General features: G+C 34.2%; 2 protein-coding genes across 6 annotated transcripts in view; both read left to right on the top strand.

Moving 5' to 3' along the window:
* The window catches only part of LOC135078919 (uncharacterized), a 42,582-nt gene that overhangs the window by 10,469 nt on the left and 11,799 nt on the right, over window positions 1-20,314 (top strand). The window lies entirely within an intron of this gene.
* On the top strand, window positions 469-20,303 carry LOC135084884 (uncharacterized). Of its 5 annotated transcripts, none has more exons than XM_063979640.1 (9): window positions 3,104-3,122; window positions 3,525-3,659; window positions 8,895-8,993; window positions 10,242-10,341; window positions 11,273-11,441; window positions 12,236-12,352; window positions 16,648-16,784; window positions 19,676-19,862; window positions 20,153-20,303. In XM_063979640.1, exons 2-9 carry the CDS (start codon window positions 3,598-3,600, stop codon window positions 20,290-20,292), a joined length of 1,011 nt encoding a protein of 336 aa, XP_063835710.1. In that variant the 5' UTR covers window positions 3,104-3,122; window positions 3,525-3,597; the 3' UTR covers window positions 20,293-20,303. The 5 variants fall into 5 exon arrangements, with proteins under 5 accessions (XP_063835690.1, XP_063835710.1, XP_063835700.1 ...); XM_063979630.1 differs by lacking the exon at window positions 3,104-3,122 and adding an exon at window positions 3,390-3,494 and having other exon boundaries at window positions 3,578-3,659; XM_063979656.1 differs by lacking the exon at window positions 3,104-3,122 and adding an exon at window positions 3,401-3,487 and having other exon boundaries at window positions 3,578-3,659.

Genomic DNA, 20,314 nt, shown 5'->3' with positions numbered 1-20,314 from the left:
CGCATTAGTATACAAAAGACTTCTAATTTATTACACTACTCGTAATTACGAATTCATAGACAATTGTAATGTATTTTTTGTGCAACTGATTAGCCAATAATAGCATTATCAGAAAATAGCAAGGTAATTTGTAAGACTATTTTAATGAATTTCTGAAAAACTGGGATGATGAATATTGATGTATCAGCGCCTAAACTACTAGACCGATTCGGATGAAAGTTTACATTGTTATAGCTTCAACAATAAAATAGCACATACCTACTTAGTAACCTTTTGTCGCAATATAAGCGGGTGAAGCTGCATGCATAAGGTAGATAGTTAAAAGTACACAGAATCACTGAGATTTATAATTTTGGAACGACACTACTGTGAGTTTTTATCTTAAGGAATATCTCTATCTATTAAGCCAATGAAAACCATTTTATTATTCAAATAAGGTCTCGTCATGGAACAAACAGATGGTGTCAGTGAGAGATATAAGCAAACCATGCACATGTCTTATAAATTACCAGGGATATTTAGTACATAATTAGTACTTAGTAAATCAATTGAAGAATTCTGATGAGAAGTGAAATGTTTATTTCAAGAGTTTATCAAATCTGATGAAAAAGTGAATGATGAAGTGATGGAAAAGAGAAAACTTTACATTTTGGCTTCAATTTCTTTTTTAGTATTTATCGTAGTTGTTGCTGTGATATTGTCTTTATGTTTGGACACGTAAGTACTACCTGATTTTTGTTTAAAGAACCAAAACAGTCTTCAGCATTATCATCATCATCATTTCAGCCATAGGAGCACTGTTGAACATAGCCCTAATGATATTATTTTGCCGGTCACAGATGCTGTCTCAGAAATATCTGTACAAAAACTTCTGAATGTGTAAAGTTTTTACCACCTGAACAATTGCGATAATAATAATGTTTTACCTTATTCTGTGGTTTTACTTACATTTATCAACGAAATTGTCGTCAATTATGTGCGCTATCTTTGCAAATAAGTTTTAAAATTATTTGCGAAATGTATCTAAAGATTTAGGTAATTACTAAGATAAATTTAAAAAAAAATTGTACATGCATAATAAAAAACATCTTGATAGTAATGTTTGTGACCGGTTATTGCCAGAATTTATAATATTTACTATCCTGTGTACGTAAGTACAGTCACGGAATGAAAAGGTTCGTCAGTTTTCAAATTGATTCCTTCAACGAATCACGAGCACATAATTACCTTTTGAAACAATGTTACAGAATAATCTCGAGTTAGAGAAAATAATCTTTAACTGTTCGCCAGTAAAGTTCAAAATTATTCAGATCAAAGTTGTTTGACGATTTAACTTGTCAAGAAGATTATTATGATTGATAAACTAAAACCTTCTTGTTGGTTCAACCTGCCATTATCTATTAAATAAAAAAAAACTACATTTTGTAACATTGCACTGATGGGATAGAAAAATAAACAAGCAAATCCTTATTCGTTAGCAAACGTCATATTTATTTAAATGTTAGCAGCACTGTTTCTTGCACGGTTATGTTGGCAGGTTTGACTCTTACAGTACCGAGTACAAGCGAAAACCGACACTAAGGTGACGAACCTTTTCATTCCGCGACTGTACATTATACATAGATGATCAACACAGTCTTAAAACATCTTATTCATTAGATCATGAGAAACTTTTTATTCTGAGAAATAATAAATAAATACCACGGTTCATATTTCATCTTCTTTATATTTTGTTTGTCGTTTCGTTCTTGGTAGAGCGGTCGTCATCCACGTCGATTGTAGAGGCAGCTCTATGCACGATCTCCTATCTTTTCTTGTTAGTCATAATAAAGATGAAGTTTTAAGGGCTTATTTCCAAAGGTCCACGACTCTTGTTCTTCTTTTCCTACCGGTTTTAATAAAGACAATGTTTTTTTTAACAGTAGAGAGGAAAACCTGTGGGAATAAGCCGTTTTAAGGTTGAGATGTTTACGTAAACAGTAAACAGAGCGACTTGAAATCAAATGCTCGTAGATTTTATGCCTGGACCTACTTACCCATACAACATAATATTGATAGGTTTCTATGATTAATTAATATTATATTTACGAGGAATACCTTTTAAAATAATTGTCAATTAAGATATAATAACTAATACTTATTTGTTAATAGTTATTTAATTACTAGACAGATTACTTATACAAGTAATAAAAATATCAAAAATTGGTTAGTTACTATTGTCATTTTTGTGTTTCTATTGACGATAGACTGGTGCAGAAGTCTATTAAGATCAAGTTCATAGTGTAATTTTGTAATTTCCTATTTATTTATTTATTCATAGTTAGAAAAACTTTAAAGTTTCAAAGTATTTATTTGAACCATTTAAAAGTACAACCCGGTCAAGTTAACTGCCCACCTCGCTGGAATGCGAATCTCTCTCGCACTCACCCGCTCATCTCCCCGCGTTTGCCCCGTTCGTACCAAAGCGTCGATGTGACGTCACGGCAGCCAGGTGCGCAGATTCGACCAGTAGGCCTAGGATGCGCGCCACGATAAACTTTTATCGCGCCATTTTCTCGATTGTATGCGATAAGCCCATACATTTGTCGTCTAAAATCATTGTGATTTTATCACGGCGAGCATACTAGCCCGGCTGGTTGTAGATTTCTTCCCATGGGTCTTCACTGATTATAGATAGGTCTCAAGGCCAAGCTAACAATATTTGCGATACCAGTTTTGTTTGATTCGCATAAAAATCAAAAATCGTGAGCAAGTGACGTCATAACTATTCATTAGTTAATTACCTGAGCAACTGCTACATTTTTTATGTTAATTACTTTACCATTCAGGTTCGTTGGTTTGTAACCAACAGTATGTACAGTCAGAGTCAAATAGTTTGTGTCACCAAAAGTAGGCAATAAGTTCGCAACACGTCTTTATTACAATTGGAATAAGGTTGTGTTATCAATTTTTTGGCCACTGAGTGTCGCGAACTATTTTATTTTGACGCTGACTGTAGGTATATAAAGTATTACAAAACGATGATAAATTTTTAGTTGGAGGTTTTACTTTGGCTCAAAAAGTGTTGCTCTTGTATTTTTGTATTTTTTTATTTAATCATATCTTTTTATTTCAATTATTGGGTACAAAAACTACAGGATTTTGGAAATATTTTCTTTGAATTTTATTAATATTTTTATAAATTCATTTGGTACCTAAAGATTTCTCATAGATTTTAATTTGTATCTGCAAAAGTTTAAGAACTTCACATTTAAAAAATAATTAGTCATAGATAAATTAATTGTTTTTTCGTAAAAGGTCTGACAGTTTATTTTATTTTATTTTATTTCACTAAAAAACACACACACAAATTGAAGACAGCATTGAATTGTACATACCTTTGTATACTTTTTTCCTAAAGGCCGTTGCTGTTGTTATGTAATTAAGGACAAATAAATCCAAGATTTACCTGTAGATTATAAAGTATCATCTTGAGATAATATTGCAGGTACTAAGTAGGTACTTATTATTGTTATCATTTCAAGGAAAATCCGATATAAAACCTCAGTCACCTTTTAGTCTCTTCTTTTGTACACAGTGATACAAAAAAATACTACAATGAAAAGTGCTATCAAAATTATAGTGTTCGTGTTATGGCTTTCTTCAGTTTTGGCTAGAAGGTATGATATAATTTTTTAGATTTAAAAAAAATGTTGGGTCAATATTGATGATTATTAATCCACCCAAAACTGTGTTTAATATTTTAATTAAAAATGTTTACCGATGCTGATATAATTTTAATGAGTACTTAATTAAATTGATTAATTAACCTCCTGCGTACATTTGTCCTACACACAGTACATAGAAAATAGAAAAATCTGTTGGCTTCATTTTATTAGAAAACACTAAACTATGTAACTTTTAATGTTACTTGGTAACACTAATCTATAGTAAAAAATAAAAACGTCAACTATCATCTGTAATTTTGTCTAAAATGGCGTCTGTAGATAGATCTGTGACTGTGCGTCCGCGCAAAGGTAAATAAATCTTTATTCATCTATATAAATAATTAGTAAATATGTGTTATTTTGTGGTAAATAATATATTAGTTGTATAAACGAATGATTTGAAGTTCTACTTTGTTGAAGAAATAAATACTGTGGTCCTACCCTCAATTTCAGTTTTTATGTCCTCTGTAAAGTACAATAGCACGTAATTAATACTAAAATTCTAGAGTTCTGAAGTTCTATGTAAAGTACATTACGTAAATTTCAGTTTTTTAAAGCGGTTAAAAAGGATGTCATTGCAGATAATCTTTAATGATTCCGAATCGGACTTTTCTGGTGATGATTCTGATGAAAATCCTGAGTTTATCCCACCAAAATTCCAACAAAGAACAAATGACCACCGTATTAGTGAATCTAGTGGCTCGGATGAGGGAGAGATAGCTTTGATCACTCCTGTGGGTTCTCCAACACCTTATGCATCATCAGATTCCTCATATCTACCACCAACAAGAGGACGACTTAGTATTGCATCGCGGGATGTTCGTGTGGCTTTAGTCGTGGCCGTTGCCGAGGTGTTGGTTCGCCATCGGTATTTACGCCAGATAGCTATGCAAAACAATGCTAACACTCAAAATAGAAGGCCAAATGACACACTAAAAACAGAAATTTAAAAAAACGATGCAGTCTGCCTATTTTCCAGAATATAGTGTAAAACAATCGCGCTGCAGAAGCATTGGTTGTAATAAAAATCTACAGTTCTCTGCAAAAAATGTGTGATTTACCTGTGTTTCACTCCTAATCACAATTTTTTCACTAATTTCCATGTAGACTGATAAATACGAGTCTTAAAAACTAACTATTAAGAAGAACAGACTGATTTCTAATGTTTTTAATGTTTAATTATATTGATTTTGTAACAGAAAGTTTAATTTTGAGAATTATGTTGATAAATATTAGAATTTCGTTAATTTGATAAAGAACATTAAAAATAAATAATATACATCTAAAATTCTGATTTAAATAATCTATTATTTCTAGTATATTTTAGATTAACCCGCAAAAAATAGCTAAGTCCTTTACAAATGACATATTGATTAAATACCGTTGTCCTTTATAAAGAACATAGTGAAAAACAAGATTTTCCAATTTGATAATTTTTTTTCTATTTTTTTTATACTAACTTACTATAATGTAGTGCACTACAAAAGTTTCATAACGAAGCTTCAAAAAAAGTATGTCTGGTACTCAGGAGGTTAAAGTCATTTCTGGAAAGCGACATACTTACTTAATTTTAATAACAAAATATTTTTCGACACATGGATTCCATAAAGGTTTATCCATAAATTTTATTGTTTTTAAATATTATTTACTTTTTTGATTTATGTTAATTTAAGATTTTTATTTTTATGAATAAAAGCAATTTATATTTATGTAAGTCATCATTTTCTGACCGGTCGGCCTGAGAACCGTTCTTTGTGGAAATCCTTGGGGGAGGCCTTTGTCCAGCAGTGGACGTCTTTCGGCTGAAACGAACGAATCATTTTCATCATAATAAACCAGATAGACTATTTAATTTTAGTTCTAAAGCACTATGGTCCTATATATAATCCTTATGGTCTTAAACCTGGACGCAGACCATCGATTTTTCGTCGGCCGATAGTTTAGTGGGGCAGTTGATCAGTATGGGAATGTATGGAAGTGCGCACATTAGGTACACCGATTCGATTTGACAAATTAAAATCGGGCCCAACTATCGGCCAACTAAAAGTCGGTGGTCTGCGCCTAGTCTAAGAGTAGGCGCACACCGTTGATTTTTCGTCGGCCGATAGTTTAGTCGGGCAGTTGATCAGTATGGGCATGTATGGGAGTGCGCACACTACGCCGATTCGATTTGGCCGATTCTTCATACAATTTAAAATCGGGCACAACTATCGGCCAACTAAAAATCAACGGTGTGCGCCTACTCTAAATTGTAAATACAGTCGGCAGCGCAAAAAAGTACTCATCATTTGCTGGAAATTCGTATCCATAAACACCTGCATAAAATGCCACTATGTTTAATTTGAGGTGCTGTCGCATGTACAAGTGTACAATATACACGGCGTAGAATACTGAAAGAAAAAAAAAATCTCACGAATTCATTATCGCTGCCATAAAATTGTAGTGTTTCTATAAGTACAGTCAACCGTACACCAGACTATACAATTTGTTGCAAAAAGGGCACCCATTTTAACTACACTGGAAACAATAGTGAGAAAACACCAGCACTTTCTAAAAAAAAATATTATTGTCTAAATTCCTTCTCTCAAAAAACGGAACTCAGGTACGGAGATTTGAAAAAACTGGACTGCAAAGAATAAGGGTTGGATAGTAAATCTTTATTATATTAACTTCAAAAGTGCCAGAGCTAGCTTTCTGAAATAAAGACTAAGGCCCAGAACAGACGGTGAAACGCAACTGCAACGAAACTGCAACTGCTAGTTACTTTTGAGTTGCATCTAAGTTTCTGCCATAGCGTCCGTTGAGAGACCACACATGACGCGACCAGTTTGAACCAGCGTACCCGTAACCTAAGGCACGGACTAAGGTTGGGTTGCACCATCTTACTTAAACGTCTATCAAACTCCATACAAATAACACCGGTCGTTATAGTTACTGTTATAGTTAGGTGGTGTAACTCAGCCTTTATTGAAGATTTTTATTTTTAGTACATGTAAAATAAATGAAAATGCATAGTTTTTCCATTATATTAAGAAGATTTTCTCTCCGACCTTTTTCTTGCGGTCCAGTGTACATAGACGTTACAGTTTTTACCTCAATGTGCTGTCGTCTGTAGTCTGTACCTAGGCACTACCTATACATAGACGTCATTCAATAACCTCATTGTAATTCAAATGCAAAAATATGCAAATACCTTCATAGCCAAATTTTTCAATTGTAGGCCAAGGATGAATCATTTAAAATGATTAAGCGCAAATTTGCTGGTGCCCATCAACGTCTATCGACAATCAGTCAATACTAAGTACTCGTATTTCTTTCTACTTCGCATTAAATAATGATAAAAAAGACGACCGGGTTTTAAGTTCTTAGTATACATATTAGTTTCTTATAATGCTGCTAAGATTCTTTAAAAAAAATCATCAACATTTAAAAAAATCAGTAAGTCCTAATAGCATACCATGTTAAACACTGATATTTTTTCATTGTTGTAAAGACTGGTGTACTTTCCCTGTACACAAAGGATTACAAAGAAAATAAGATAAGAGCTTTTTACCTGATAAGCTCATTAGCAAAAGCTGCGTACATAATACCATTTAGAGCCATCAAGGTTGACACTAAATTCAGAAAAATAGCACGCTGTATTTACTCGTACTTATCGCTATTTAGGTGTATTCTTTGTAGAGGATGATTTGAATACATTTTTGTTTCATATAGCTGAGTTAAGTCGATTATCTTTGTAGGTAAATACAGTGTGAGTCACGTTAAAGTGTACATATAAAAATAAATGAAACTAGACCTATTTTTATCGACAAAAAAGAGGTCAAAAATGTTTTGAGATTTTTTTTTAATTTTTTATAGATTTTTTTTTCTTCCAATTACTTATTGTAAAGAAAACGTAATAACTTTTAAACTAAGTGACATATCCTGATAAAATAAAAACAGTAATAATGCTAAATAACAGGCGATACTAAAAAAATACATAAAATACACAAAAAGGTCAACAAATAATAAAAAATGATACTATTTGAAAAAAATCTGCTTTTAAATTCGTGTTTTTTTGGTTATTTGATAAATTTCTCCAAAAAATGCCCCTATAATCGGCGGTTTTTATTACTTTGTATTATTCTCTATCGTATTACCTTCGTAAAACCAAAAATCGCATGTCTCTATCCCTATCACAACATTTGCTATGATCGTTTGAACAAAGGCCTGCCACAACATTATTCTCCGCTACAGTTAGAGACAATTTTAATTTTAACTAAAATGCTTATTTTACTACGAAATCTTTTGTTTTTATTTGAAATCTAACTTGTCTTTATCAAAATTACAAATCTAGAGCCATTTTCAGTTTCGTTGTTAACGAAGCTTTGAATGGCGCGCCCGGAGAGGCTTAGTTCAAACGATCATTGCAAACGTTGTGATAGGGATAGATACATGCGATTTTTGGTTTTACGAAGGTAATACGATAGAGAATAATACAAAGTAATAAAAACCACCGATTATAGGGGCATTTTTTGGAGAAATTTATCAAATAACCAAAAAAACACGAATTTAAAAGCAGATTTTTTTCAAAAAGTATAATTTTTTATTATTTGTTGGCCTTTTTTGTGTATTTTATGTATTTTTTTAGTATCGCCTGTTATTTAGCATTATTACAGTTTTTATTTTATCAGGATATACAGCTTAGTTTAAAAGTTATTACGTTTTCTTTACAATAAGTAATTGGAAGAAAAAAAATTCTATAAAAAATTTAAAAAAAATCTCAAAAAAATTTTGACCTCTTTTTTGTCGATAAAAATAGGTCTAATTTCATCTATTTTCATATGTACACTTTAACGTGACTCACACTGTATAGAAGGCATTGAAATAGAGAAGGGCCTTTTGGAAATCTTCCTGGATAGATAATTAGATAAAACATTATTTATTTACATGACATAATATTCTAGCAATAACACTGCCCAATTGTGCCGTTTTAATTTTATATTTCTTTCATTTGTTAGTTTTGTGTGTAGTGTATTTAATGATTGGAAGGTTAAAACACAGGTTGATAACTTTTTCGCCACTTTGGGTGTCATGAAATATTTTAGGTTGAATGTAATAAGCAATAAAGAGTCAAAAATCCTTTCAATTTGTACCACGAAATTTTCAAAATGGAGGTTTAATTGCAAAAAATGTGTTTGTTTTCAGAGAAAAACGGGGTCCTAAACTAGTTATAGACCATGATGGTGGAGCCGATGATGCTATGGCAATATTTATTGCGTTGCTTGAAGAAAAATACTTCATGGGGTATGTCTTCTTTCCTACTTGAGAGCCGGTACCGAATCACAGAATAGGCCCAGTTTTTTGATTCGTAGTTAAAATAACCAATAGTTAAATTTGACAGATGTCAAATGACAAGTGGTTAAATATCAGAGAAAAATGTTTTTCGAACAATGGTTAACTTGACTTTTAGTACATTTTTTAACTATTAGTTTACATTTTGTTAATATTTAACCATTAGTAGCAAAATTTAACAATTAGTTATTTTAACTATGAATCAAAAAACTGGGCCTAAGTAATAGTACAGGACCGAATATTGAAGGATTTTAGTATTATTTTTTCAGGTGCAGTCATGAAGTTAATATTCCTTAAATTAAGTTAATGGCTGCAGCTGCAGTTAAATTAATTTACTTAGGTGATATTATTATCCATTTTAATTAATGTTTTTAATTGTATTAAAATATGCATTCGATATTGACGTCAATCGTCACGGTAAGAAAACTTGAAACTTAAAGATTATTTTGGTTTTGTCTTGTCAGCTGCAGCTGCTGTTAACTTAATTTACTTAGGTGATGTTCTTATCAATTTTCATTAAATGTATTTCATTGTATTTTTTAAATATGCGTCTGATAATTACGTCAATTATCACTGTTTAAATTAAGAAACTTTAAACTAATTTTTTTGGTTTTTTCAAGTTTCAATTGATCTCAAATTAGTGTGAAATTCTCATACAACACTTAATTGTAGGTACTTATAAGTAAATAGGGTATTGTCTGTCTCTGTAAGCATGCTTGTAAAAGAATTAAATAATTTAATAAATAGATCACTGATGATTCGTTGGAATGAGTATCAATACAATGAATTGAATCGTGTTGGTCGAGATGTTCAAACAAAATACAATCCCAAGGCTTTATTTAATCTAAGAGCCCATGTAATTCAGTTCATTTATTTCCTATCTACTAATAAATTATAAAGCTAAAGAGTTTGGTTGAACGCGCTATTCTCAGGAACTGCTACTGGTCCGATCGATCGAAGAGGGGCGGAGCAGTAAAGAAAAATGTTGCCAAAACGGGAAATATTATTCGAACTATTTTCACGCGTATGAAGTCGCGGGTACAGCTAGTTATTGTTATTATTATCTCGGAATACTTTAGATTCCACCTGATTATTTGCACTCAAAATAGGTTTTTCACTACGAATTTTTGTATAGTGTTGTATAGTGTATAGTGTTATAATATTATGTATATTTGATACATATTAATTTCAACTTTCCAGGCCTAATGTTGTCGGGCTCACTACAGTCAACGGAAATGTGAACGAATCTCAAGTGTACATCAACAGCCAGAGGATCCTTGATGTCGCCGAGAGAAGAGATGTAAGAAATTATAGTATTTCGTTTTCTTTTATACGAAAAATAAATAATAGCAACCGCCTTAGTTATTTCAAAAGTTACACTCGCGTTCTTACTTCTCTCGCGTTAATTCGAGACACTTGTTTAAACTAAAGACTCTGGGCTGGGTTGCACATCTTACTTTGACTTTAACAAACGTCAAAAATCTGTCAAATTCCATACAAAAATCACCGGTTCTTGTTATAGTACTTAGCTCTGCTCTGCTGCAACTCGGCATGCATGAAAATTCCATTTTAAGCTAGTGTTCAATATGTGCGTATCTTTAAATTAGTAACGGAGTTAATGTGAATCTTTTTATATTACCTACTCCAGCTGGGCTAAGATGTGCGCCATGATAAAAAACTTATCGACTATTATAAAGTACGGCCAACGAGAAGCGATACCATATGTAAACAAACCCAATGTCATGGGTGAACCCATCTGACTTTGACATAAATTTTGGCGGGAGAACGAGACATTACGACAAATACACAAGATGGGAAGAGACAATATATTGTTAACTCGACAGTCGTATCGACCTTTTGTATCGCTGCTAGTTGGCCGTACTTTAGACGATAAATGAATGGGCTTATCGTGAAAAATCTATAAAATGCCACGATAACAGACTGTGGTGCGCATCCTTGGCCTTCAGCCTTATTCCGGTGTTCGGCAAGTCTTTAAAAAGGGGCTTACTTAGTTACTTACATTACAACCCGATCGAGCTAACTGCGTACCTCGCTGGAATGCGACTCTCCCTCGCACTCACTCGCACAACTCTACGCGTTCGCCCCCTTCGTACCAGAGCGTCGATATGACGTCACAGCTGACAGCTGCGCTTAACTCGATCGGGCTGTATAAACACCTTTCCTAAAATTGTCAATTAAAAAGATAATTATTGAACGAATGCTGTTTCCAGGTGCCAATATACAGAGGCAGTGCCGATGCACTGGTCCTTGGCTATTCTTCGGACGCGTACTTCGGGGTAGACGGTCTAGGAGACAGCAAGAATGTCAGCTACCGAGCCATAAAAGCGGAGCCACTGGTGGCAGCTCTAGCTCTCATTGAGTTCTCTAAGAAATACGAAGGTAAGTTACTTCAAAAACTATTCTTGAGTTTAGACGACAAACGTATGGGCTTATCACGCAAAATCGATAAAAAGGCGCGTTAAAAGCTTATCGCGGCGCGCATCCTAGACCTACTGCTGGGACTGCATAAAATGCCTATTGTGATGCGCATTATGCGCATTACGATAGCCATTTTATCGATTTTCATTTATCATACTAGTCATCTATCGTCTAAAATTACCGATAACATACTAAAAGCATTAGTAATTCGAATAAGAATTCCAATAATCGGAAAAGTTCCTATGAAATTGGTATTAAGAGGGTAGATCAGGGTTTCCCAATTTTTCTTTGCCAAGGAACCATAATTGATTATACTTTTCCTAGCGGAACCCCCGTACTACTCCGCCCGCACGCCCTGCCCCTCCCTTGTGCGTAAACAAGTCGGTGCGCGCGAACAACGTCGGTCACGAAACGTGGGATAATATTTTTTACGGAACCCTTGCGGCCGGCCTTTCCACGGTACCCCAGGGTTCCGCGGACCACCATTCGGGAACCGCTGACTGGTAGATCATAGAGTTCAAAAGCATTTAATTTGTTTAAGTTTATCTTAGGTGTCTAACAAAGCTCAGTTAATTCGATACCTAAAGTGCTTATTTCTTAAAATCTATAACGGAGTAGCTTTTGGTCTGCATTTCACAAAAATATTTTTTAAAATTCACATACAATTATTTTGACAGTGCCTAATTAAAATTACTAGTAAACACCACACCACTTTGAGTCTTTGCAGTATACAAACATAAGTTTGTTGATTTCAGGACAACTCATAGTGGTCGCTTTAGCTCCGTTGACCAACATTGCTTTGGCAATCAAAATTGATCCCGAATTCTTAACAAGACTAAAACAGATCTATGTTGGTGCCGGTCATGTTTATGGTAAGTTATTTTACTAATCATATAAAGGCATTTTGACATCATCATCATCATCATTTCAGCCACAGGACGTCCACTGCTGAACATAGGCCTCCCCCAATGACTTCCACATCGCACGGTTGGTAGCGGCCTGCATCCAGCGCCTTCCTGCTACCTTTATCAGGTCGTCGGACCACCTTGTGGATTATAAAGGCATTTATATCTATTGATCTTAGTATACTATGATGATTTTAGTCAATGTACGGAACCATGTATAAAGTAATTTCATAGGTTTTAAAGTACGTGTTTTTTTGTTTTTTCCCGAAGATTAACTGGCACAAAAAGCCATAAGGCATTAAACTCACCCAATATTTATAAGGCATTAAAGTTTAAATAAATAAGCAGATTATAGGTATGCAATAAGTATAGTCATTCTTTCAAGATTTAATTTAAATGTCGCTCATACTTTGTAACAGCATACATGGAAACGCATTTTAAATTAAAAACTAGTTTGCAAAGTGTGCAAAAGTTAAAGTTGAAAATACCACACAGAACGTAGGTTAACCTTTTGCTATTTTCTGTATTAAACAGAAATGTTTGAACTTAAACAATAGAGCTTTCATTGTTTACAAAATACCACGCCATGCCCATCTTACAGATAAGAAACGTTTTCATGATAAGGTAAGAACCTGCCATTCAATACTAGATGACAATAGTTTAGCTTTAATTGTCATTAGAGTACATTTTACTTATCAGAAACCCTTTGTCCGTAAAACTACCTGGACTCGTTAAAAAATATTGTTTGATTCGTAATGTACCGTTTTGCATTACGAGTGCCCAAACGGGGTAGGAGCTAGCTGGGTGTGGAGTCAGTCTGCCTTTGGACACAAGCCTGGTCGGTCATCAGTTCTTGAGATCCAAGTTAACTTCAAAGTACCTATACTTCAAGTGACAAGTGGGTGTTAATTCAAGTCATCTCTAAAATTGTGATAATAGTGCTGTGATACAGACAAATCGTACAAGCGAACTTTGTAAACAGTTAGTGAAGTTCAAGTGACAAGTGGGTGTAATTTCAAGACATCTCTAAAGAAAGTGATATAGTGCTATCTACAAATCATACAAGCAAACTTTGTGAACACTTCAAGTGATAAGTAGGTGTTAATTCAAGCATTCGGCAAGTGAACTTAGTGAGACAAGAAGATAAAACAGAATGGACGACCCAGTGCAGGACCCAATCTACAACCCTGGAGAAGCGCAGTTTTCGGCGGAATTAGATTTTCACCGAGAAGCGTTTGAGCTCTATTTGACATCCATCCGAGACAATCCTCCTCACCTAAAAAAGGATATGGAAATGCAATTTCGGGCGACCTTGGACCAATACAACGACGTGTTGGCAGAACAAAACGACGACGCACAAATAATCAGGAATTATAAGGTCGCCTTAGAAGAATTTCCAGGTAACACTCATTTCCTATATAGTGCTGGTGAATATTTTCTACGCCAGCAAGAGATTCATATTGCCCACCTTCATTTTGAAAAGGCGGTTCAAATCGACAAAAACCTAGTAAGAGCACAAAAATACCTGAATTTAACAAAGAGGTTGCTGTACTCCCGGGACGAATACAGATTGCTGAATGACGATCAAAGACTTGGTAAATATTTACGAGGTATAATTCAAACCTCTATCCTGAGGAAAGAAGAAGAAATTGAAAGTAAGGAATCAGCAGAACAATCGATACAACATTCATTCGAAGACCCGAAACAAGACTTCTTTTTAATCGAAAAAGGAACCAAGATCGAAGATATTGAAGATATTGAAGTTGGCTCCTACAGAAGCAACCTGCTTGTGATAACAAATAGATTTGACGCCGGCCTTTTAGGTAGTGACCTATTATTTACCATCCTATCGGCTTGGAAGAGGATTCTTACACCTTCAGCGCGGGTAATTCCTGGCCGGGCTGAATTTTATGTTATTGGGGTCCGCTGTGAGCAGATTCCAAAAAAATATCAAATTTCTGCGGATGCTAAAACACTCCTTGGTGTTCAAGACTTGTTTTTACATACAGAAACACATAACCGTGATCCATACTTTGGTGAAGACATCTTCACATACAAAGACTTAGAGTTCGTGACGCAAGAAGAGTTAGTCTTTGAAATAAACTTTAATTCGTTTGCCGATATTAACAAAAAAATAGCCAATATTTTTCCAGACAATGCAAAATTGACGGTTACAAGTAGCGGTGAAGTCAATGCACTGGTAGGATTTTTCAAACTTTTTATAACCGAGGACATCGTTATGACAACCGATCCTAGATCAGAAGAGAGATCAGATGCGTGGAAACAAGCTGTGTTTCATGATTTTATACCAATGCAATACACAGAAGGTGAATCTTTCATTGCTCAGTTCTCAACATTTGGCGGGAGACTAAGATTTCTGCCAGATTGTAGAAAACTAATAACGAGAGTGTCAAAGCAATTAACAACGTTCCTGAACGATGACGTCTATATTAATGAGATTATTAAAAGTACACAAATAGCAACAGTTCATTTAACACAAATGGTGGAGATAGAAGAAGTCGACGTTGTAGATTTGTGTCCGTTTCCTGTCTTCGGGATGATGATGATGAAGCGAGGAGCGCAATCTCTCATTTGTATGGCCCGTGATCGTCAAGACAAAAAGTTTTTTAAAAAGGTTTTCCGTAGGCACAATATTTGCATCTCCAGAGTGGAAATATTGCTTTACGAAAACTTGTCTCTTGAGCCGTTTGACGGCAAAAGATTCCACGCAGTTTATTGTGACGTATTAGATATGAGTGGCAACATCGACAGATCACTTTATAGCCTGGCTAAACTACTGAAGCATGCGCGATTACAAGAAGGGGGATTATTTATGCCAAATGTGTCTATGAAGGTCCAACTCATCAGCAGTGAATTGTTGGATAAACACAATAAATTAACCGAGAAAGCTATGACTGCTATGCCTCCAGGATCGAGGACCAACACATTCACAGAATCGCAGATAACCTACGTTGACCCGACGCGGTTGGAACACAAAAATATGTCTCGACCAGTACACTTAACTGACAGCTGTCACAGTATGATACCCTGTGTAGTTTCAGTACACGTCGAGAGAGACGGGGCATGCAATGGTATGCTATGTTGGTATGTGATCAAAGTAATGGATGGTGCTGCAGAAATATCCACCAAACGAAAGTCCAGTTTCGTGCATAGTTCTGTTTTCTATAAGGACCAACCACTGGAGGTTAACAGAGGTGACTATGTCACCGCTGTCATGTGCGTTGAAGATGATGGAGGTTTTAAGATAGAACTATTTTCAGAAGTGATGTAGTTTGATCAGTTGTGGATGCAGGCCGCTACCAACCGTGCGATGTGGAAGTCATTGGGGGAGGCCTATGTTCAGCAGTGGACGTCCTGTGGCTGAAATGATGATGATGATGATGATGTAGTTTGTGTTTAAGAATAGGTATACCGAATGTAACTTTTGTGAAACGTTTTATTCCCTGTGTTGTTTATGTATATTGTCAAATGTAATGATTTGAAAACATTTATTAGCTAAATTGTCTTATTTTTATTTAGTTTATAAGCTCGACTGTATTATGTGCTAATTACTGACGGAAGTCAATAAAGCAAGATTTAATAATAATTGTTTGAGATAGAATATAACAAACTTGTACTTTAGTTCACATTAACATACCTAGTGTAATTTTTGTGTATTAATCAATTAACCATGTGTAATGTTATAAAATTTTAGTTTAAAATAATTATAGTACTACCCACTAAATTTTTTATTGTTCTGTGCCACTACTATAATATAAAAATGTTTTACCGATATTTTTGAATAATGTGTAATAAAATATGATGATTTAACTTACATTTTGTTTTATTTTTTAATTACCCAATTTATATAAAAATAGTACAATAAAATTTATATCAGCCTTGGGTACCATTTTAAAAACACAATAATAAATAGATAGCTGCTGAAAAAAATCCATAATCGATGCATAAAAAAAGTACCACGGGGTGATATCATAACACGAAGTTTGTATGAAGCGTTTGTGGAAAAGTATTAATATTTTTGTCAAAGTAATATATTATTTAGGGCCGTTTTCATGCTATCGAAGTAATTATTCATCTAATTCTATTATGGAAGGGGCTATTTCAAAAAGCCAAAAAAAATCTGGAAACATGCCTTAAACTAAGTACCTACTCGTAGAATGAAAGGTTACAAAATACCATTGTTGACACAAATTATGGTACCTACTCGTACCTATTCACACGGCCTTTTACTGTTATTTCAGATGAAAACACCAAAACAGCAGAGTTCAATGCTAAACTAGACGTAGAAGCATACCACATAGTCGCACAATACGCTACCAGTGACAAAGTGACGGTAGTTCCATTTAATCGAGTGAGGTACTCGTTGAATGTGACTAGAGTAAGTATGTACCTAATACAAAGTTTTGATAAAAAATTGTAACACAACCACGGAAAGAAATTCGTTTCGTTCTACTGGTATTTCTCGGATAAGGGGACGCTCACCTTCATATAATATGGCATGTGTTATGCCCCGGCAAATCCCATTGTACCCCATTGGTCGTCTCTAGTACAAAAGTCGCCGACCACTATGCGGTAGTGAGAACATTTTAGTGGGTTCGAGTCCTACAAAACCTGCCGCCCCACGCACGGCGATACTGCGTCCGCCGAACTCTATTGAAATACGTATAAAAAAATATTAAAACACATCACTATGATCGGCAATTGATTTGCACCTCACTAGTGGCAATTTTTTTCTACCTTTCTCTGGTCTAGGTATCTGGTCGCGCCGAGCGTCCCATCTATGTTAATTTTGGTTATTTTATAAATGTGCTGAAATAAAGCAAGTTGAACTCTATACTGGTCATCACAAAAATCGACCCTCCCGCGACAAGCACTTTCAACCATATGCATTCCCACTTCCCTCTAATGTTGGCACCATTTGAAAGTCTAGTTCTAAAGTTCATTTCATTATAATAAAGGTTTTTACCCCAAAAATGTGTCTTTAGAAGGATCTAGAGTCACTTCACTTCTTCAATTATAAAAAAAATAAAACCGACTCCAAAAAACCTACACTAAAACGTAGAAAAATAATTACTAATTACCTACTTATTTATTAGGACGAATTATTAATATTTATGTAGGTATACCATGATTGATACTTCTGGAGTCGGTGCCAAGATTATGAAACATGTAAAGTTTGCCTGCACCGACTCCAAAAGTATCAATCATGGTATACCTACATAAATATTAATAATTCGTCCTAATAAATAAGTAGGTAATTAGTAATTATTTTTCTACGTTTTAGTGTAGGTTTTTTGGAGTCGGTTTTTTTTTTTTTTTTTTTTGGTTGAAAAATAGATAGTTACGCTTAAGCCAACTTTTATGGTTTTAATACTTTTAAGTTGGGATCAATCGCTATCCATCTGTTAAAGAGGACACGTGAGATCATTATTTGGTTTTATCAACCGACTTCAAAAAAGGAGGAGGTTCTCAATTCGACCCGTATGTTTTTTTTTTTTTTTTTTTTTCTATGTTTGTTACGCGATAACTCCGCCAATTATGAACCTATTTGAACAAATCTTTTTTCGGCGTATAGGTAATACCTCAAGGGTGGTCCCATTTAAATTTAATAATAAAAAAAACAACCCCCAAGGGTGGAAAATTGGGGATGAACTTTTTTATACGCAATATCTCCGCCGATTATAAACCAATTTGAACGATAATTTTTTTGTTGAATAGGTATTATCAAAAGGGTGGTTTCATGCGAATTTAAAGAAAATATTTCACCCCCAAGGGTGGCAAATTGGGGATGAACTTTTTTATACGCAATATCTCCGCCGATTATGAACCAATTTTTTTTGGTCTCAGTGTACTGCCTACCTTCAGTGGTAACATCAAGGTAATAATTAGTTAACTAAAAAGCAAGAAATAAGTAAAATTTTATAAAAAAAAAAAAAAACCGACTCCAAAAAACCTACACTAAAACGTAGAAAAATAATTACTAATTACCTACTTATTTATTAGGACGAATTATTAATATTTATGTAGGTATTCCATGATTGATACTTTTGGAGTCGGTGCAGGCAAACTTTACATGTTTCATAATCTTGGCACCGACTCCAGAAGTATCAATCATGGTATACCTACATAAATATTAATAATTCGTCCTAATAAATAAGTAGGTAATTAGTAATTATTTTTCTACGTTTTAGTGTAGGTTTTTTGGAGTCGGTTTTATTTTTTTTTATAACCATAAAAATTGGTCTAATTGATCCCAGAGGTGAACCCAAAGTTGGGTCCTTTTTCAAGTCACATTTATTGTATACTATATTAATCGTTTATTAAGAAATTAAATGTGTTATCTTTATGTTTTGTTTATGGATATTTATTGGGCTTTCAAATAACACCAATATTGTTGGGGCACCATGATTGTGTCAGTAGAAACGAGGTTTCCTGTAAAATGCAGGTGGGCCGATTTTTGTGATGATGACCGGTATATTATAAACCGTTTATCAACTCCGAACGCAATAAAGTCGCGCGTGCGTGACATCGATACGTCATGTTACGGCTAAAGATAGGTGTGAACATAAACTTAAGATTAGCCGGCTAAACTTAAGTTTATCTTCGACGAGGTGTTAATGTTAGTTTCTTCTATCTTTAGCCGGCTAATCTTAAATGTAACCCTTGGCTAAAAATGTAGAAGGAAATGGAAAAGGAAACAATGTAATAATGTATACTATTTTGACACGAAAACTTTACTAAAAAATAATCACTTTCATTACACATACTTTTATGTACCTATGTAGGTATTCAAAATTACAATTATTACAATAACAAAATATTATTTACCTACTTAAAACAATATAGTCTACCTAATCATTAAAATAAAATAATGAACCATTAGGTCATTACAGAATCTTCTTTAGGTATTTAAAATTACAAAATAAAACTTCTTCAGTGTTAATTACTTAAAACAATATGTAAATGGCCGGCCTGGCGCGCCCATCGAATACATTTTTAGCCGTTTCGTTTTGGCTAATGTGCACATTAGCCGGCTAAAGATGGAATATCACGACGCAAACTAACATGTTATCGAACTTTAGCTGCTTCTCGAAGATAAACTTTAGTTTAGCCGGCTAATCTTAAGTTTATGTTCATACCTATCTTTAGCCGTAACAGATACAGTTGCAAAATCGCCGATGCTCAAAGTAGATGTGTGAGATACTCAAAATCTAATTCAGCATCGATACATAGGTACTCGTGCATTTTTTGTAAATGTTTGTATTACAGGAATGGCGCGTAAAGCAACTTGGTAGAATAAACACAAAGATAATGCAGGAACAAAACAAATTCGAACAAGTGTCTATACCAAAGAGCACTCTCTGGCGACTACTAGATCCGGCCGTTATGAGCATGGCCCTAGATAACAGCATAATTGAGGACATAAGACTTACTGATAACGGAATTATTTTATGTGGTAAGTACTACTAATAATAATAAATGCTAAAAATTGTGAATATGGATGTTTGTTACCCTTTCATGCAAAAACTAATGAACAGATTTTGATTCAACTTTACAAGATTTTTGTTCTATCAAAAACTGAATTTTAGGCGGGTGACGCCGCGGACAAAAGCTAAAAGTAGTACAAAATAAATTTATAAAGTGAGGTCATCGGTCCACTTTGATGTTGCTGTTGATACAGATACCTAACAGGATGACAAGAATATTATTACGATAAACCAAACTATTTTTTTTTGTTTTTTTTAGGCAAGATGAGAGGAATCAACACTAATAACTTCACGTGTGATAGTGGAAGTAATATGAAATTAGTTTACGACTCTAATGAAGATGAATACAAAAACTTTCTTTTGAGAGTATTTTCGGCTGATCAGAACAGAATAAACTAATTTTTGTTCCTGTCTTTGCATA

Source organism: Ostrinia nubilalis, chromosome 2 (genome assembly GCF_963855985.1).
Source record: "Ostrinia nubilalis chromosome 2, ilOstNubi1.1, whole genome shotgun sequence".
Taxonomy (NCBI): Eukaryota; Metazoa; Arthropoda; class Insecta; order Lepidoptera; family Crambidae; genus Ostrinia; species Ostrinia nubilalis.
Note: the sequence above shows the minus strand (reverse complement) of the source record. Positions and strands in the feature narration are given on the sequence as shown.